The sequence below is a fragment of the Ursus arctos genome, unplaced genomic scaffold, assembly GCF_023065955.2.
Source record: "Ursus arctos isolate Adak ecotype North America unplaced genomic scaffold, UrsArc2.0 scaffold_5, whole genome shotgun sequence".
Classification (NCBI taxonomy): Eukaryota; Metazoa; Chordata; class Mammalia; order Carnivora; family Ursidae; genus Ursus; species Ursus arctos.
In genome coordinates this window covers 75,662,368-75,684,416 of record NW_026623067.1, presented here as the reverse complement: position 1 = coordinate 75,684,416, position 22,049 = coordinate 75,662,368, and the positions used below count along the sequence as shown (strand labels likewise).

General features: G+C 34.7%; 1 protein-coding gene across 19 annotated transcripts in view; it reads left to right on the top strand.

Moving 5' to 3' along the window:
• Positions 1-22,049, top strand: part of MCTP1 (multiple C2 and transmembrane domain containing 1) — a 564,253-nt gene that overhangs the window by 343,481 nt on the left and 198,723 nt on the right. For 11 of the 19 annotated variants that reach the window (XM_044384003.3, XM_044384000.3, XM_057307502.1 and 8 more), the window contains 3 exons: positions 6,579-6,617; positions 15,507-15,566; positions 20,901-20,978. The exons of 3 other annotated variants lie outside the window; for them this stretch is intronic. In XM_044384003.3, coding sequence (XP_044239938.1) covers positions 6,579-6,617; positions 15,507-15,566; positions 20,901-20,978 — 177 coding nt within the window. The remainder of the gene's footprint in view (positions 1-6,578; positions 6,618-15,506; positions 15,567-20,900; positions 20,979-22,049) is intronic. 5 more of the 19 variants (XM_044384008.3, XM_044384007.3, XM_048220973.2 and 2 more) reach the window with 2 other exon arrangements.

Sequence of the window (22,049 nt, the reverse complement as noted above, 5' to 3'; positions counted from 1 at the left end):
TACAGTGTGGTTTCACTTACTCCTCTTCATGGGTGCAATCAATAGCTGGAAGCATGGGGCTGATTGTGGAGAAGCGGACTGACTCATGTGGAGGGGAAAAAGTAGGAAAGATCCCCTACAGAAATTCTCGTGGCACCCCCAGTATCCTGGCTAATCTGACGTCCTAGATTTTAATCGGGGTTTCTAAGCATGTGCTTACAGGATGAAAATTTCTAACAAAGACATAAATTTGCTTTTCTTTTATTTTGGTCTATGTAGCAGTTTTATAGCTATTTTATTAAGGTCTCTAAAACTATGAAGAAACACTAATTATGAGATTTTGACACTCTGAACAAGGACCATTCATTGGCAGAACAAGCATCAAAAAACATTTATTGATCATCTATAAGCATTGTGCCAGGTCCTATAATGTCCTCTTTATTCTTCTTCTAAGGTTTCGGTGACCTGTGTCTATTTCTCTAATTAAATGGAAATTTCTTTTTTTTTTTTTTTTTTAAAGATTTTATTTATTTATTTGACAGAGATAGAGACAGCCAGCGAGAGAGGGAACACAAGCAGGGGAGTGGGAGAGGAAGAAGCAGGCTCCCAGCGGAGGAGCCTGATGTGGGGCTTGATCCCATAACGCCGGGATCACGCCCTGAGCCGAAGGCAGACGCTTAACCGCTGTGCCACCCAGGCGCCCCTAAATGGAAATTTCTGATGAGGGACTTGAAAGCTCTCCAATGAGCACCATATGTTCCCTCAGTTGTAACCTCTGCCCCAGTCATACAGACTCCAGCAGAGGTCACCTTCTCTCAAGTGTAGGCTTTCTTCAGTGTCTCTTGTTCTACCTGACTTACTTCACCTTACCTCCAACCTCTAGCTTATTACTTCTGGTTAAATAAATAAATAAATAAATAAACCCCTCCAAAACCCCATAAATATATATATACAATATATACATATTTTATATATAAATAAATTTATAAATATATATATATTTATAAAATTGCTTCTGATTACCTTTATTTTGGTGACTGCTCTCAAAGCTAGTCCAGCTTTCCGTACTAGTGGTGGTTCAATGAGTTGTAGATGAATGTCTATGAGGATTTAAAGGGATTCTTCAAAAGTCCAGGGAAGGGTATTTTAAGGTGTTTTTTTTTCTTACCTCAGTATACAAGTTCCTGAGATTGTCACAAACAATATTAAGTACGTTTTAAATTTCCTTTTCCTTGAGTTCTTAAAAATAGTACTTATTAATGATCATCTGCTTAAAATCAATCTGTATTGCTCTATGAAGATATTTAACGATGACAATGCGTTAGAAGCATATCACTGTATTTTCTCCATTTTGTAACATGTCTAGTATTAACTCCATATGTTCCCCTGGAATATATTTGAAGTTTTTTAGTTAAAAACAATCAGGGCTCCAATGTATCTTTAAATTAAATTTTTATGTGTCTGAAATATATAGCATATTGCTGCCTTGAAAGTGGTATGCCAAACTTTCACAAATTATCCAGGAACAAATCTTATTTAGAAAAATTCAAATGCAGAGGCCAGAAATCAGTTACTAAAGGCTTCACAATTCCATTTAATATTTAGCATGATACATAGGGAAGGAATAGAGGATGATTTTTGCATTGATCCTCATACAGCAAAATTATAAGAGTTCTGTCCTCTTTGATTATTAGCACAGAAATAATCTATTTTAAGCTTTTGGGTTAAGACTTTAGTCCAAGAACCACGTGTTTATTCTTGTGCCTGTATTTACAAAACTTTGCTAAATATTTTGTATGTGTTAAAATAGAGAATGGAAGGCATGAGTTTTAAGAGCTAGTAAGAAAGTTTAACAATCAAATAGAAAATAGAACATTAATGTTAAGAAAATGCTATCAAAAGTAGGAATAAATTAACTGGAAATACCGAACTTAGCATCACAAAGTGCTGAAGTCTCTAAATCAGTTATCTTGTAAGTTGTTTTTTTTTTATATATACTCTTAATACTGACAATATATTCCATGAATAATGCAGTTGGGATGATTTCTCCTTATGTGGATTGCCAGTTCTGGAAATCAGTAAAACTGAAGAATGAGTTGAAAATCCTATCAGCCTACCGAATCTACTAAAGTCTCTAAACATGCAATGTCTAATTACAGCAATTTAAGGAGTATAGTATGAGTAATAGCAAAAGTATTTCAAAATTGCTTATACTAAAGTCTTCTCCATTGAGTTCATCATTGAGTCTTAAAAAAAAAAAATCTTGGATGTGAACGGATATATAGAGATATATATTTTTTAAGTTTCCAGCATTGTGTGTATGAGAAACCACAATCTTCATGGGGGCAGGGGCATGCTGATGAGTTGCATGACACAGCTGTCATTTCTGTTTTGAATGCATGTCTTGTTTTTGAACCTACAAAAGTGTCTAGTGCATACATGTGTGTCCTGTATATGGTATTTTGGTCTGATAGTGTGTTTGAGTTCTTTCTGGCTCTTTTTCTAGCAGAGTTCAATCCACAGCTTTCTTCATTGGAGAATTTGTGAAATAAAAGTGAGTTAATTTGTGTTACACACTCTCTTAGATAACCTAGACCTACAAATTGCTTGGCTAAAGCTAAAAAAATAGAAGATTGTAAGAAACATATGAATTGACCCTAGTTGACCTTTAGCAAATTAAAAAAATACTTCTTTCATGTTAGTTTATTTTGCAAATTTTTCTGAATTATTTCATAGCTAACATCTTTTTAAAATCCACCTATAAAAATGTAATGTTTATAATATGTCTATACTATAATATCTCGCTATTCTGTGATTATTTTTATATCTTTTGCAGCCATGTAATTGCCTAAAAAATACTACAATAAAAAATAAAGGTAAAACATGGATTGAGAATGTGGAATCTCATGAAAACATAATCAGTCCTACAGCTCTATCACAGGCCGTATTTCTATACTACTTATTTCTTTCACTGGCTTCAAAGAAAGTTGAACTGCTAATGAAGAAGTTTGATTATCCTATAATAATATTAGATAATGATGCTTTCAAAAACAAATTCATATGTTTCTCAGCTGAAATTAAGATCATAGAGCAAAAAGTAAACCTTATTTTTCTATATTTTGCTATATCTCCTATCTTTAACATTCCCCAAACAATCTTTCTTCTCTAACATCTCACAGATAGCAAAGGTAATTCTATGGATCTAAAGTAGTAATACTATATTTGTTAAATTCACCTTTTTAAAAAATTTTCTACTGTTTTCAGTTTTATTGGATCTAGCTTAACCCAACCATATAAAAAGAAAAAAGAAACTTGGGAATGGGATACTTAAACTCATTATTTAGCTAGTTGGCTTGGCTCAAGAAGCAGAAATCTTGCTATAAAATCTAGGGACCACTTTCTTTCACCATACACTAAAATAAACTCAAAATGGATTTCAGACCTGTGAGACCTGAAAGTATAAAAATCCTAGAAGAGAGCACAGGCTGTAATGTCTCTGACATCAGCTATAGCAGCATTTTTCTAGATATGTCTCCTGAGGCAAGGGAAATAAAAGCAAAATTAAACTGCTGGGACTACATCAAAATAAAAAGTTTCTGCACAGAGAAGGACACAGTCAACAAGACTAAAAGGCAACATATGGAATGGGAGAAGATATTTGAAAATGACATATCCTATAAAGCGCTAGTATCCAAAATGTATAAAGAACTCAAAACCCAAAAAAGCAAATAATCCAATTAAAAGATGGACAGAAGAAACAGACATTTCTCCCAAGAACACATCCAGATGGCCAACAAACACATGAAAATATGGTCAACATCACTCATCATTGGGGGAATGCAAATCAAAACTACAATGAGATATCACATCACACCTGTCAGAATGGCTAAAATCAAAAACACAAGAAACAGCAAGTGTTGGTGAGGATGTGGAGGAAAAGGAACCCTCTTGCACTGTTGGTGGGAATGCAAACTGGTGCGACCACTGTGGAAAACAGTACGAAGGTTTCTCGGAAAATTAAAAATAGAACCACCCTATGGTAATCGCACTACTGGATATTTACCCCAAAAATACAAAAACACTCATTCAGAGGGATACATGTACCCCTTGTTTATAGCAGCATTCTTTACAATAGCCAGACTGTGGAAGCAGTCCAAATGTCTATCAATTGATGAATGGATAAAGAAAATGTGGTATATATACACAGTGGAATACTACTCAGTCATATAAATGAATGAAATCTTGCCATTTGCAACAATACAGTAAGAGCTAGAGACTATAATGCTAAACAAAAGTCAGTCAGAGAAAGACAAATATCATATGATCTCACTCAGATGTGGAATTTAAGAAACAACACAAATGGACAAAGAAAAAAGAGAGAGACAAACCAAGAAACAGAGTCTTAATTGTAGAGAACAAACTGATGGTTACCAGACGGGAGTTGGGTGGGGGGGATGGATGAAATAGGGGATGAGGATTAAAGAACACACTATCATGATGAAAAAAAATTAATAAAATAAAATAGTAATTTTAAAAATCTGGGGACATTTTGAGAGTCAGTAGATCTAATAATAGAATTCTAGAAACCAAATCAGGAAAATAATGAATTTGTCCCCATAACTCCCAGATCGTTCATATTTATACTCAAGGGAATTATTGACTTTTTGTCTGTGTCAGTGTCTCAATTCTGAAAAATGATACCATGCAGCCTATTTGTAAGGCCAGTTTTGAGAGAGGAAAAATAACAACCCTATAGTTAGCTTTACGTCTTGAAGGTATATTGGCTCTGGGTCAGGGCATCTGGTTTTGAGCAGCAGTAGTGAATGAATGTCGTACTGAGTAGTGTTGCCCTGAGATTCAACTCTTCCTCATGTTCTTAATCCCTTTTTCATAGTATAACATTTCTTATAGAATAGAATTTTAGGAAATTCTTAGAAATTAAATGATGATAATAAATGGCCATGAGTTACAAGATTTTACTTTCTGATTTACCTTAATTGTTCTCACTTGATTTGACTCAAAACATTGTCTCTAGGAATTATCATTCTTTGTGCATTGAAACTCTGCTTTCTGAGAAAGTTGAACATTTATTGTCTGACTCCTACTGGTGGAGTTTCTGTGAATATGGCATACCATGAAAGTATTTGGTTTCCATTTGCCTTTCAGTGATAAGGGAGGAGGTGTGATGCTGATGCTGATGACGGAGTTACTAAGTAACTCACTTAAGATCAACAACAAACATTTATTACGCGGCCACTACATGGCCATCTCCACAACCCAATGGTGGGTTTTGTTGCTTCAAAATAAATTACACATTAGTACTTAGAAAACATATAAAATATTTCTATAAATAGTATTTGATAACAATGCTTTGCTGTTTCCTGGCTCCATTAAAAAAAAAAAAGGAATTGTAATCTTAGGAAAGCTATCACTCTCCCATTCAATATCTAACACAGAGGATACACAGGGGAAATATAACTTATAAGACCACTATCTACAAGGAAGAGGAACGAATCCTTATCTTTGACAATTTTATGATTCTCTAATTTCCTACCATAGAACTTCTATGTAATTCCGTTGTCTTGGTTTAAGCCAAAGGTTGTCTTCTACATCACTTAATCTTATATTAAAATCTTTTCTTTGTTGTATTTTTATAATTCATGAGTAGTTTCTGAAATGGACCTGCTTTATAGTGAATTCTGCTGAAGGAGATACAGTCCTCATAGGCACCAGTATGCTTCCTTGATGTACAAATATGACAAGCATTTCTATGAGCTATATTCTTTGCTCCAAATATTCCCTATGCTCCACTTCATCGGCCTTAAAGATAAGAAAGGGTAAAGAGGTTAATCAGGAAGTTAATACCTCGTTGTTCACTGAGAAAAATTTAAAACTGGAGAGTAAATAAAAGATCTTTGGATTTTTATGACTTACTTCATACAAGAGACCACTGATCTTGGGCACTCATTAAAGATCTCCATTAGCCTTAAATAAAACTTGTAGCCATAATTACTTCTTACTATGAAACACACAGAGAACACTGATTTAAAGGACATGTTATGGCTGAACATATTTAGCGGGAAGATTGACTAATATAGCATTTTTCACAACTGAAAGCATTTGTAGACCCCAATATAGTTAAAGATTAAATGGAAGCAGAGATATTTCTAAGATGCCACCAAAACGACAGACTTTTGAACATGTTTGAAGAGAAAAGTTACCTGGTAAAGTCATCGTACATCCTCAGCCTCCACCACCAAAGGGAAATTGTTCCAAAGGGAACAATTGCCAATCATGAGACTCAATAGGTTTCTTTTTTCCCAACCAATAATTAAGATATCTCAAAATTTCCATTCTATTTAAGAATACTGTCTCATTTCTCTCTACAAAAGAATAAAGCAAATGAACTCTCACCAGAAAGACTGCTTGAATGTTAAAGGTGCTTCTTCTAGCGGTGTGTATGTGATAAACAAGTTTTGTCTTGTATACTCGTTGCTGGAAACTGCTGTTTAAATGTTAAGCTTCCTCTGGAAAACCACTGGCTTCCCTATTCTGTACTTGAGTGATAAGATAATGAAAATGCTTTATTTCGTTTACAGACAATGCTAATGAGGAAGAGCTGGAAAAGATCAAGTAAGGTAATGGCTTAGCATGTGATCTTTCAGCTTTTCTTGTTGAGAAGAACTATCAGCTGCATTTCCAAATCTCTTTCACACCTCTTCCAACTGTACTATAGGATTTCATCACTCTTGTTATTTTTTGCCCATAAACTTCAATCAAATCATGTGATGCTTCTTAAGTAACTAGAAATCACACTGATCACTCACATCCATATCACCCTCTTGCTATTGCCTGGTCCCTTCTCAGCATCATCCTCAGCATCTGGTTCTGTTGTGTGTGCCACAGGGTCTAGAAAATGTCTTTGCTCCAGATCAGGAATAAAATGGTCGGGTTAGGGGAGAGACCACTCCAGAGAGAAGGAAAATTCATGTAACTCTCTGTCTTTGTTCACTGAAAATTGAGTCTGAGGTTTTCTAAACTCAAAATCCTTCTAGTGCTACATCTTTAGAGTCTGTAATGAGAAGAGTTTTCCAGCATGGCCTCTTCCCACTTCGAGAAATACTAGCTCTTGGGAGTGAGAGGAGTTTATGGTTTCTGTAACTTACAAAGACCTGACTCTTCTTATAACTTGTAAAATATATAAGATATAAATTAAGCTTCTCATTTGTTCAGTGGCAATATCACTCTTGGACACAAACAAATACCAAGATGAAACTGACTTTTATATGTAAAGTCCTTGAAATAAAGGGATTTTATTTGTAAAGATCTTTGTTCAAATTTCTATTTAAAAAGTCAGTACTCATTTTTAATAGTGAGTAATTTTTTTAGACCCTGGAACATGACAATCTTTTTTTTTTCCCATTCCAATTGAATCATGCTATTACTTAAAATTTTCTTTAATTTTGTCATTTTTATTACTGTGAATTAAGAAAATACTTACATCAAAATGTTTTTGTATTTATGATAATTCTTAATTTGCTTTAACAAGTGTTTCTTACTGTACAGTTTCTTCTCAATTCTTATAGTATTAATGACTGAAAGATAACTTGGCTCACAAAAAGGTCAGGGCCACATTAAAAATCACCTTTAAATTTTAATAAAGTGAAAAGCATTTATTAGAGAAAGTTGCTGAGTATTTCTTACTTGGTGCTCACTGTGTTTTTTATCAACCAAAATAAAGTTTCAAAAAGTCTTGAACATTTCAAAAAGAAATATTTGCACTGTTCATGTTTGTATTACATATTTTTCTTTGTAATTGTATTTCAAAATTAGTATTATATGAAAAGTATGTATTTTTTAAAAGTCATGTAATTTGGCTTCCCTCATTCTGTGTCTATATTATGACATACCTGTATAAAAATAATATGACATTAATAGATATCAATATTTTCTCTTCCAGATGTAGTTAAGATGTAATGTTAGAGCAGGATATTATATAGTATTTAGTATTAATTAGTATGAACGATCCATTTTATTGTAGTATAAAAGGAAGAATAAATATAAAGATTCTTTTTAAATAATTTATTTAATTCATATTTAAATTTAATTTTAATGATAAATTAAGTACATAAATCCACATCTTTTCATTTGGTCTACAAAAAAATTAAAATGAATAATAAACATCTGTTCAGCACTATCTTTACATCTAAAATTCTTAAAGTTTTAATTTATTATTAATAAGCCATTTGTACATTTAGACTGGTACATCTTTCTGGCTCACCATTGAAGATACAGAATTCCGGGTGTCTAGCTCGGCACTTACTGGGATACTTGGAAGATTATTTTTAGTTCATATGGTAATATGTCTGGGTTTTTGGCCTAAGGGATTTTCACTTGTATAAAATTTAGTAGGGATATTGAATGGTGAGTAAAGGAAAATCAGTCCACTCATTTGGTGTTTTTCTATGAGAACATACTAAACACCTGGTAATTCATTCAAATCGTTACTGTTCCCTAAAACACTTGCTGTATTCATCCATATTAGTGTGATAAGAACAGAGTGTCAGATTCAAAATCTGGGGAAAGTTTGTAACTTCAATGACCACATAGTCTGCCATCCTTCACACACAATGAAACCGCTTCCCCAGTTCCATCCTCCAGGGATTAAAGGAAGAAGGATGATGTTCAAGCAAATTGTGCTTCTGGAGAAACTAAGGGATGAGTGACTATACTGTGTAGCATTGTGTATTACTATGTTACTATTTTATGGAAATGTATCCCTTTTCTAATTATTTCAATCTTACCCTTAAAGGTCCTTGTGTCTAAATTTTTTTCCTCTTCTGTTTTTGGAAAAAGGACATAATTTATTTGCATTACATTTAAATATAGGTATTTTATATTTGATACAACTGTCCACAAAGTCAAAGGTGTATTTTTCATATAAACAGGTAATTTTCATCTTTGGAATCTTGATTTATGAGAATGAGGTCTCCTGCTTTTCTGTAGCCAGGCTTTGATATGAAGCCTGTCTGTGAGTACCAATGGTGATTATAAAGTCCGAGAATTATGAACTTTGTGGCAAAGAATTAAATAGACAGTTAACATTGCTAGATAGTCTCTCTAGGATGGAGTTTTTCTTCCTCTTCTTGTTTTCTTTTGTTTTCAGGAGTGACATAACCATAGAGAGGGAGAGCTAAGTTGACATAGTTATTTTTTTTAAAAAAGATTTTATTTATTTATTTGACAGAGAGAGAGACAGCCAGCGAGAGAGGGAACACAAGCAGGGGGAGTGGGAGAGGAAGAAGCAGGCTCATAGCGGAGGAGCCTGATGTGGGGCTCGATCCCATAACACCGGGATCACGCCCTGAGCCGAAAGCAGACGCTTAACGACTGAGCCACCCAGGCGCCCCGACATAGTTATTTTTTAAATATGCACATCTCCCTGGTATACAAGTGAATCAGCTCATGGCGTTTCCCATTACTTAAATATCTGTTCATCATTTTCATCATCTTGCCAATAATCGACTCTTTCCATGGAAATTATATGACTTGTGGCATTCTTATAAAGCAGGATAGTATGTACTACTGAAAACAAGAGCTGAATAGCCAACTTGAAGGCAGGGAATTATAACTGCTGTTCAGGACTGACTTAATGTATCATTTGGAGTAATTGTGTTACCATCCAATGACAAGTAGGAAAAGAAATATACCTGCATTTACATCTGAGAAGCAAGAATGTATAAAATACATGCTATATTTGAATGGTATGTTAACCAGTAAATAATTATGAATTCCATCATCTCCTCTTCTGGGGATGATAACATCCTTTAAAACTCTCCTTCTGGTTTTCCACAAGCTTACTTTCCATGCTGCACATTGGTAATCCTGCCCCACATTCAGCTGTTAAAGAAAAATGTTATTTTAAGAAGAAAGGGATCAGTGTCTCCCTAAACTTGGGCAACTGAATAATTAACCTAGTCAAAGAGTTCTACTTACGTGACAAAATGCATTTTGGCAGAGAAACGGTAATGCTTTGAATTATTGCAATATTTTATTCTTTAGAAGAAGCTTATCATTGATAATTTATTCTAAGGTTAAATTATTCAACAAGAAAGTTTCATGAGCTCAGAAGAGAAGATGTATATGAGTTTTGTGAATAAATTTTTTGGGGTCAGACAAAAAATAGAAAAAATAATGAAATAATTGCCTCTATCAGACAGACAGTAAGCAGAAATTATTTTATACTATATTGTGTGTGTGTGTGTGTGTGTGTGTGTGTGTGTGTTTAATGGAAAAGAATTAGTTTATTGATGAGTGTGATAATAAACTTATGTGCTTTCAGTAAATCACTTTAATTATATGAGACATAACCGTTGTGATAATATAAAGATATACACACTGCAACTCATATTCCCAACAATAACAGTTTAGAAATGTTTTAAGAAGAGTTCATCCTTTGAATAATATAATATGGACTATGTGATCATGTCTCATTAGCATATCTTCTGTTACCTGATGGCTTATTTTTTTAGTAATATATCTTTTTTATAAAGATTTTATTATAATCACTTAGCATAATTTTAATGAACTATAAAACACTATTCACTGGTGAATGAAGCAATTTTTAATAAGACTTTGGCAAGGATATTGTTAATTTAAACTAGAGAACACTTTCAACTCTGAGTCTGCAGGGCGTAGTTAAACCTGACACCTTGGGTGACACGTTAAAAATGCATCAGTGAAAACCTCTAAGTGCTTTAATTTAAGAAATGCTAGAGAAGCAGATTAACGCATTTTTAAGTATCTCACACAGTCAGTCTGACATAGTGAAAAAAGTCATTATTTAACAATTATCAGGTTCTTTCTCTAAAGACCTCATATCCTGATAATAAATAGATGATTTTTTAAAACCTGCAAAATGTGCGAACTTTCTTGGTCATTGACTCTTTCAAATGTGAGTCACCCAAATGGCTTTTCTCTGGTGTCTCAATTCAAATTATTATGCAAAAATCTTTGAAAAAATTAGATGTTTACATATTTTCAAAGGGAATATATAATTCTTTTAGAAATTCCTACCACTGTTTATACTTCCAAATCTGTGTTACTTGGGAATGCTGTCAAGTCAATCTCATAATTAAGGCTTCTGAGATTCCAAAATGCAGCAAAGGACAAATAGCACGAACATTTCTACTATAAGAGATGATTTTTACCTCAATCAGCTAAACTCCTAAAATTTGTAGTGAGTTTATTTAAAATAGAGATATCATAATGCCAATAAATATTTTATTATCCCCAAAAATACATGGAGCCACAGTTAAGCTTTATGTTGAGATAATTCTTTCTCTTGCTGTTTTGACAGTATTTCCCCATAGGTATAAAATATCATACATTTTTATATATTATAATTCATAACTACAGGGATTAGCTGTAACAGTGGTTTTACGTTTATTTGACCACTCATTGAATTTTTAAAATGTTGTGGGTCCTTGAGGGAGCAAATCTGGATGAGTCGGCACAAAGTGAAAGGACAACACGTAATCTCAAGCAGAGCGTGAATGCCATGACACCAGCATGCTAGCTCCAAGATGTTTAATTGTGGGTCGTTGACTGGCCTTCACATTGCTCATCTGTGTTACCCAGTGAGCTGACAATTTCCCAAGCTCCTTTCTGGACTGATCAAAGGGCGGGAACCAATACAACTCGGCTCCAGGATAATGGAGCTGAGGGTTGGTTTGCAAGATTATATGGCCTCCTAATTCAAAGATATACATTTGTATATATAATAGACATCAAATATATCTAACATATATATGTATATATGTGATATATGGATATATACGTTCAATCGAATGTGACTGGTAGGAGATTTATTGGCTTTAAAGCCCCTAAATATCCACAATGAAAATAAATCATAATTTTGTGAAGATTCTGCTTTCGAAGCCCTGGTTGACAGCAGTATACACGCATATATGCATGTGCTTATATGTACACCCCAACTCACAAAAAAAAGATTTAAGTTAAAATTTCTAGGAAAATGAAAGACAAAGCAAGGCCAGACTTCAGTTACAGGGCATGTCCTCTGGGGAGCTGAGATTGTCTCTCCCTTGTCAGAAATATTTAGATGGACAGTTGGAGTTACAGAGGGAATCATATTTGTGTTTAATGAGTATAAATGATATGAACACCAATTTGAGTAACCAAGAAAACAGGAAAATAGCATTTCAGCGCAATTTCTACTCACTTCATGCCCCTGTTTTCAGTTATATAACGATCAGCAGGCATATTCAACTTGATGGGAGCATCTAAGAGCCATAACTTTGATAAACAGTGATTGCAGTCAGACCAGCAAAGCCTACGAAAATTATTTACTTAAGGATTTATTTACTTTTAACCTCATAAATGCCTGAAGAGTTATTGACAAAAGGAAATTGTGCACCTATTAAAATATGTTGTGTAATGTGAGTGATACCTGGCTTGACCTTCACATTTGAATCTCAGGCTTCAAATCTGTGGTGAGTGTTTGAGTATTGAAGAATTGCTGAATTATAATAACATGCAAAATGTTTAAAGGCCTGTACACATTAAGGCTAATAAAAAATATCACTACTAATTGAAGTTTAGTAGCCAATCCTTGTTCGTCTGATGACAAAGTCCTTAAAGGTTTTTATGATTTATTTAAATAGGAGACTGAAAAACATTGTATTCATTTTGTTAAGAAAGAATGAACTGTCCTTTAGTTTTATTTCTCTGGGAAAAAAGTATATCTTTTAGGTTTTTAAATTTAAAATCTTGTTACTTTTTAGATTCATAGTAGGATTTTTGATCTTTGAGGATATATGTTCTTGGTGTATATTGGTGTTTTAGAGGCAAAAAGTAGATTTAAATAAGATATTATCAATGGATCTTGCTACTTTCATAAATTCAGAGTCTCAACAGAAATAGTCAGCCATTCAATAATCAGGTTAACTTCAGTAATTTTCCCTTATTAATTTGATGCCTCTGTTTTTTGTGTTTTGCTTCCTTTTGCTCTTACTTTTTAATTTTAGCACTTTTAAAATGGTACTTTCCCTCACTTATCAACCTCTTGTCTCGATGGAGACTGAAGTATAACTAAACATCTACAATCATGATTGAAAACTGGTCTTCTCCGAAATTCACAGTTTATTTGGTTTTTCTTGCCCTCAAAATAAAATCACTTTTTTTTTTTTAGAACTCTTTATCATAATGCCAGGTGTCTTATTATTGTCGTTGTTATTATTAGAAACTCACATGAAAGGAAAGCCTTGCCTCATCTGCTGTGGATTTTATATTCATCAAGGCAATAAATGGCATAAAGGTCCACAGGAAAATTAAGTTGTTCCATTTGAAATAAAGGCCTAAATTTACATGAGAATGTGGGTTGTAAAATGAAATATAAATTTTAGTTGATGAATAATGACAGGAGTAATTAAATATGGCATAGAAAGCACAGCCTAGGGACTTCAGTGGATCCAAATGTGGCTAATATTTTTGTTTCTCAAATTTTAACAGAGAAACCTAAGTTCTAAATCTTGATCACTAAAACTCCCCCCCCCACACACACAATCATCAGTCTCCTCTTGCTCTTTGCATGCTAGTCACATAATTAGGTCATTAACCTCTGTATTCATTTGAGGAAGAATGGGAAGTATGGAATTGGTACAGTTTCAATATTAGTCACTTTAGACCACCTACACTTTAAATGAATTAACAAGACTTTTAAATATTTAAGGGTCATATTATTTGTTATAACTGTCTTGAGTCTACAGCCAATACTGTCACATCCATTTAAGTTGCCTTAATACATTTTACATTAAGATAAAACTCACTGTTAGTTGTATAACTTGTGTTATTGGCTCTGGGGAAATTATTTGTGTAAGGAGACTCCAAGACTTCAGTGTCTTTAATATGACACTTTAAATTTTTTCCACATGTTGCTAAACATGCTGCTTAATTACAGAAGAGTTGGAAACCAAAGTAAGGAGAGAATGGGCAATACAAAAAGAAAAACACACATCTTGTGTAAAAGCTAGAATGAGATTTTTCTAGTTAAACGATGTTCAGCATCTAAAAAGACTGCAATCATTCCATCTAAGGTTCATGCCCCAATGTCCAAATGTAAATGTGTTTTTTAAGAGACTAGTGGTTTTTTTTTTTTTTTTTGGTGCTGATATGACAGTATGCTAAGTGTGACAGATGAGAACCATAGCTGTAAATGTAAATGAATTATAACTCTGTAGTTATATGTAAATGTAAAATGAGGTCTTAAACTCCGGACTTTTTCCCAGTCACCTCTGACATTAGCCACGCTACCTGACCAAACCCTATGCAGGGAACTTGGGAAAGTGATATTAATTTAGATGATAAATAGATTTCATGTAAAAACAAAAAACAACAGGTAGATTGTATAGATGATCTCTGATGTATTTCTAGTTCTAAATTTAGATTATTCAACTTGCTGCACGCCCTAAATATTTTAGTTCACTATTATTTCCTGATATGATTTTTGGTATCATGCTTGGAAGGAATATCTGTACCTAACCAAACGAAACTCCCAGAGACTAACAATCAACAAATTATTTATTGAGCACCTACCATGCAATAGGCATCATGTGAGGTGCTGGTCCACCATTTAGCTGCTAACACAAAATCATGGAATAATCAAAGAAGTTACAAAACTTCATTCTCTGCATCACAGTGTCCACAGTTAATACTGCCCCATTACTGTCAGTTTTCTATAACTTTACCATAACTGACACCCAGAGACAGGATGCTAAACGTTCAAGTGTAAAGGATGTGTGTAATGCAAATGTTCTTTTTAAAAGTGAGCAACTATGGTTTTGATTTCCTAAAGTCGAAATGGTTTCACTTTATGAAGCTGGAAGATTAGTGACAAAATATCCAACATGAATCTGTGACTTTGTTTTCAGCCCAGTTGCCACTCTGCTCAGTATTCATTTCTCGTCAAAATTATTTTTGCGGAGCTCAAGTTAACTTGTATTATCTATATTCTATATTCTATCATAAAACTAGGAAGTTTTTAATAAGGCATTAAACCAAATTTGACTAGGTGTGTGTTTATAAATAAGATTTCTACTGTCATTCTTTAAAAATGCTCTGAAGGTCTGTGGTGTTAACTTGTTCTGTTAAAAGGAAGATATTATCTGACTTCCTTCAGAATCTTAAAAGTGTGTTTGAACAGTCCTACTTTCTAAAATAAAGCATTAGACCTTGAGATGTAATAATCAATAATTTAAGAATAAAGAGGTAAGTAGATTCTTTAAAAATGACAGAAAGAATCCTTTCTAAACTTATTACCATTGATACCGGATAGGAATAAGACAAAAAACTTTAATTTGCTCAAGGGAAGAAAACTAACAGTTTATAAACATTGAAAGTATCCTTAGGATATATAACTCTCGGGTTTTGTTCATTTGGATTTTTGTTGGGCTAATTAAGTATTCTTAAAAAACACCTCAAAATGTAGCTAAATATTTGTTTGTTTTTAGGATCTCTCAGAAAATGAAGTGGTTGGATCTTATTTCTCTGTGAAGTCTTTCTTTTGGAGGGTAATGTCTAAATCCTTTATGTTAATATTCTTGATTTAGGTTTTGAATAGTAATTTTGAGAGTTAAATATAGAATAGGAAATTCACTTTTTAAAAGAGGCGCTCAGAAAAATGTGGTCAATTGGCCTCTTTATTAACCTTTTTTCCAAGCCATGCGGGGGACTCTTTCATTTCTTCATGTGTAAAAACTGAGAACTGCATATACTGAACATGTTGCTTTGAAGTCAGTTCCTTGTGGGACCAAGTTTATCCCAAATTCTTGCCAGCTAGAGGCCCACAGTCCTTCCAGGGAGATGATGGTGCTATCTAGAGGGTCCATTCAGTTTCTTTTTTTCCTTCTTGTAAAATCTACTCCATCTGTTTGAGAAAAATTTACTTCCATTCCAGTGATCTTATACTATGTACATACTAGATAATCAGTGTTCTTTCTTGGAGAAGGAAAAAAAAACTTACGAATTAGAAAACAGCAACTCTGCTTTTGACTTAAATAAAGAAAAAAGTGAAAATTCTACAGAGATTTTGTTTTAAATGCCATTGCAATTTAATGTTATTTACTCTTTCATGACTTACACATAACGAGCTCTCTCATCCTGTTTGCTCTGCTCTAATTCTGCAGAATGCACAGCACGGTTTATTACAAATGCACTTACTAGTTTGCCAAGAGTTTCCTTCTTTCTTTGAAAATTCACACTTGGTACATGATTACCTAGCAATAGATACTGCAGTGAAAATGCTGCATTCGTAGGGCCTTGCCATTTTCTTTCCTTGGCTCTGAAACTGCTCATGACTGAAAACCACCTTTCCCTTCAGAACTTTAAGATTTGTTGCAGTGTCTTTTAAGCAGACTGGCCGGCACTAGGTTAAGTCATGCATCGAGCCAGTATAAACCACCTCTCTTCATCCTATGCTCCTTCCACACACACTTTTTTTGGGGGGGGGAGGGGGAGGCAGCCTTTTGTTGGCAGGGCTTATTTTAATTATTATAGCATCTTCATTTCCTTTCAGTCTACTGATGGCTGCCTTCACTGATGTTATTCTGTGTCTTTGCTTAAATAATAATTTCTTTGATATGTTCCTGCATTATCCGTGAAAACATAGAGTGACTGCTTTTGAATTGTCACATTACCTTAAGTGGAATTTGGCTTTTGGCAAAAATTCAGTCTCTGTTTTCTTGAGACCCGTAAATACGGTGAATTCCTACAGTATACTTCTTAGCCAAGAGAGCTGAGTTCAGGAGTGTTCTGTGTTGAATTTGTTCTATATGCAGCCAGTGTGAAAACTGATCACATGAATGAAGCTTTACTACCAGGATCAATTGTATAAGTAATAATTTTTAAGGGTTTTCCTTCCAATGATTCTTTCAACATCTTTCCACTTTGCTACTTCCAAATTAGTATTCCATGTACCAGTACTTTCCATTTGGTTGTGTTCATCCATAAATATTCCTTTTTTAATCCTTAAATATTCTTTACTAACCTTTGTCAATCTCTTGAACTGTCTCATTTTAGAATAAGAAATACACAAATTTAAAATATAACATTTTTGTATTTGAGGTACAGTGGTCTAATGTCTTCTGAGCATCTGTTGAGTAACTAACAAAGTGAGTCATAAAGGCAGAACCTCTAGGGGTCATTTATTTTATCACTGAGGAAACTAAGGCCCAGAGAAGTGATGCTATGATGTACCTGAAAATGAGATGATGGATCAGGACCAATATTTTTCTTTCTATGAACATCACAATTGTTTAAAGCAACTGAGTTCCTTTTCGGGTCAATGATGAATACAGATGTGATGTAGAAATAGAACCCTTCCCTTAGTTTTTCTTCACTGACCCCCTTCCAGGTTCTTCTTGCATTATGTAACCCTTCTCCCCCACAGCTCCTTAACCCACTGATGGATGTGTTTAAGGGCCGTGGTGTTGCTATGTTTGAGATCCCATCTTACAGAATCAGAAAATCAGTGATCCCGTCTACCTTGGATAAGTATGGTCCTTCATATTCACAATCAAACGTCACTCTCATAACCGACCTCGTTGCTCTTTACCCAGGTAATATACTGTGATTAACTTTTAGAGGAGATGTGGATGAAGAGAGGTTTTCGTAGACATTTTCAGATATGCAGAAAATCTAAACAGTTCAGATACAATCTTACATGAGGTGCATATGTGTGCTTTGTGAGTTTTTATCAGTTTATTTATAAGGAGCAATACATGTGTCCTGGAGACAGCGACTGAATTACACCAAGTGAAACTGAATCCTGGTGAGAACTTGCTTAATAAATGTCAGGGCTACTTGGTAGATCTTAATTTTCTTGAGAGTAAGATAATAGAAAGAAAAGACTGAAGTGATACAGCAATATTCTTATTTTCCAAAGGCATGACATTTATAATTCATCAAAACGTGATATTTTAGGACACAAAACATTACACAGTGGGTATGGTAATTACCCTTTCTCATGAAAGCAATAAATGTTATCTGAACCCACTTGGTTTACCCTAAGTCAGAATTTCATTGAAGATTTTTAACTTCCCATTAAAGGATGGTAACTTAGTGCTGTTGCTTCAAATATTTAGTACATTTAAGTTTTTCCCAGTTAACTCCATTGACTAGACATTTAGATTTTCATGACTAAGAGTTAATTGGACAAACCATGTTATGAGAACACTATAGTGAATTAAAGAGAAAAGTTAAGATTGTTTAAGTGGAGAAGGCTAGGCTATACCAAGATACCTAATATAGAAAAATGGAGAAATGAATCATAATATGAAATGGGCCAAAGCGAGTGCACAGAATACAGAATGGTTAGGAATTATGTCAGAGCACCATCTTAGGGTAGGGTCAAATCAAAGTGTGGTTGAAGGAAGACCCTGCAGACCAAGGAGAAGTATTCGTTCTATCAAACAAGAATGTTATCCTGTGCTGGAGTGCTTACGTTCTGAACAACTCAACCATATGTGACATACATCCAAGAAAAGTGGAGGTATTATTTATGTCTTTAGGTAGGAAAGTAAGAACCTCAGAAAACAATGTATTTGTAACATTTCCATCATTGATGGAAACCAATACATTATTTGAGCAAACCAATAAGATTACAACATATATGATGATTTTCTGCTAGTATATAATTTGAGCAAACATCGTAAAAGCTTAAGAACTTTTATTTGGCCACAGATAAGTTTAGAGATGGTAGCTAAAACATCTGAAGTAAACATAAATACCGTCCTGACACTGTAAGTTGTTTCAAGAAGCAACAGAAATAAGAAAGAAAGTTTAAGGATAAAAACCAGGAGAATTTCTCTAAGGATTATAGTGCTGTGAATCATCTTCTAAGAAAAAAGGGATCGAAGCCTTATTATTACATAAGGCACTTTAAACTAGGCTGGACAAAGCCCTGGGAGGGTTTTCTGTAAAGGCAATCCTGCTTTGAGAGGGTGGATGGACTGTAGAACAAATCTACTTGTTGGACTTCATCACCCAGGTGCAATTCGCTAGAATACTCGGCAGGCAAAGGAAAAGATAGAACATGCCTGTGCCTGGGATTGAGCTAGTAATTGCTCCACGCTCAGGCTTTGCAGCACAAAACAGCAATTCTAGGCTGTCATTATCTCTTCTTTGTAGTGTCTCGTGGATCATTTGATTAAATAAAAGCATGTGCACCTCTGTGCTGAAAATAGAGGTGAGCTGACTCCACACACAGCTATTGTAAAGCTACAGTGATGTCTTTCACTTCAGTTTCACAGGGTCTGCGTCTCATTTGGAAGGATTAGGTTGTATACAGGTAATAAAATCCAAGATAACAGAAGCCAAGGATTATTTGCACATATCAGGGAGAAGATTAATGTGACTGGGTAGTTTTTAGCCACATGTTAAATCTAGATAGATTTGTTTGGTTTTGATCTGTTTTTTAATCAGGATCTAGAATAATAGGATACCTCCTTCTATTAGTGATCCAGTTCTTTCTTTTCAAGGAATTGAATAAATAAACTTTAATAACCAGAATTGAAATACAGAAGTGTTCTCAATTTACTTATGAGATTCTACAACTTCACCACCTTATTAATAGATGTTAGACAATAATTCATGATGGAGCACAGTTAACTCTATGCTCTACTGAACAATGTATGCTAGAGTTATTACCACCTGCCAACTTTTGCTTCCTCCAAGCCCCTGATTAGACTTTCTCCATAATTGATACCCATGGATATATTTTACCTAAACAGGAGTCAAAGTATTTCAATGAATCCTGTACCAGTGATTTCCTTTTTTGTTTTTGTACTATGAACTTCTTAGGCTTTGTCCAGAGCATGAGATATACTGGGGGAAACGATCAGTTAAGTATCAGCAACCATAGATTCAAATCTCAGCCTTACCAATCACTAACCATTTGGCTTTGAGTAGGGTATTTATCTTCTCTGTGCCTCGGTTTCTTTACCTTAAAAATGCCTGTTATGAAAAACACTGGAGTATGAAAACCCTAGCACTGTTAGTTGCTCGATACATGCTTATTTCTTAGCGTATGATCTAACCTGTCTTTCAGATTGGCCAAATCTAACCCTTCTGCTGATGTTCTCGGCTCATGATGACACCATTGTTTGGAAACTGTCTAGCTGCTCTAGTGGTCATTTAATACAAACTTTGAGCTTATCATGATTATTTCCTTCCTGTATTTCTTGTTCAGCTGGGTCTCTCTGAATCCATATCTTTCTGCTCTCAATCCCAGAGACAAAGGGACTTTTTGGCTGTTTTCTCAGGCACAAGGGCAACAAAGAGAAAATGAGGCAAATTACATGGGGCAAAATTTCTGTTACTTTAGAGATATCTCTTTAGTCATTACAGAAGATTCGCGTGTGGGTTGCAGTTAACGTGATCACAGTTGTCACCTATCCATGTAACGTGTATCTTGTGGGATCTTACTACTTTTTTGACGTTGGAAACAGTGTCCTAAATATTCTGAAGCAGCAGTCTTGGGGAAATGACTCTTTGCATGATTTCTCTTCCTGTGTTTCTTTTTGCTACCATGCTTATGAGCGAAAACCTGAAACACTCCAGCAGTGTCCATTTCCGTGTAATCTCTGTCCTTTTTTTTTTTTTTCCTGACCACTGTGGTATTTGGCCACTGTAGAAAATGGTGGCCGGAAATTGTATTATTGCATTGGCTTTTATCTTCATCGTGCTAGAAGACATTTTCTGACAGTGACTTGGGGAGCCAATACCTTTTTTTTTTTTTTTTTCAAATAATGGGTTTTTGAAAAGTAATGTTAAATACTGATTGGAATGAGGTGTTGATAGGGGCACAAAGCTTTCCCGTACAGCTCTGATCGTTTATCTCCATCCAGACGTGCGGCAGGCCTGCTCTTCCCGTCCTGGGCTTCTGCAGAGCAGAGTTTCAGAGTACTTATTCCCAAAATGCACAAGTAAGTCCGATCGTTCAGTCCGTTTATTCCTTCTGAGCTTGCATGAACTGGGAACTCTATGGCTGATTTACTGTTCTGCAAACCTATTCCCTCTCCTAACCTCTTTTATACATATGAAGAGGAATTGAATCTTGAATTCCTTTTCAAGGAATAATATACATAAACTAATGTTCTCCTTGGGATGCCAACTCACCCATTCTAAAATCGTACTAACGATACAGGTTATGGACTAATTGCCTCAGAATTTCAAATTGGCAGTGATACCTGGTGTCTTGGTCGTCTTGAGAAGTCTGAACTTGAATGAATATTCCTCACCAGAATAATCTCAAACTTGGGCGTGCGTGCGGATCACGTGGGGCGCACGCTGGAAATACAGGCGTAGCTGCGCGAGAACAGCATCCCATCCAGGACGGCCCATTGATCTCAACGAATTGCCCACTAAAATTTGGGAATTACTCCTTTAAAAGTTCAAAGGTTATTTCTTCCTTTTGTAGTGTTGGTTCTTCGCTTTGAAGCTAGGTTGTTTTTGTTTCTTCTTTTTTCTCATTTCTTTCCTCAAACAGAATTCTGTTTCAACAAGAACATAATTGAAAACATTACCTCATATAACTAAATCCCAGCTCTCATACGTTAATTTTACTGAGGGATTTCTTGGATCTAACACTCCTTTCCATTTAGGTGCTCAATAAGCAATTTTTGAATGACTAATTATCAGTACTTCAATTAATATATATTATTTAAGTACATCCTATGAGGAAAAAAAAAAACCCCTAAAGGAAAGAAATAATAAAAGAACTTCACACATTTTGCAGTAGGCCCCTGATTCTCTCTTTAAATTCTCCAAACATCCAGACTAACCTGCTTTCCTAATCGGTAAATTTAGAAACAGGACTAAAAGACTTTAATTAGCATATATGGTATCTATGCAAGAGAATGGATAATGTTCACAATTATAGTAATCAGAATATAGAAGAAGACCAGGGCCTATGACCCTTAGAACTTTAAAGCAGGGGTTCACACCCTGGAGCATTCTTCGAAACGACCTTGAGTGAGGGCTGAGTAAACCAGAGC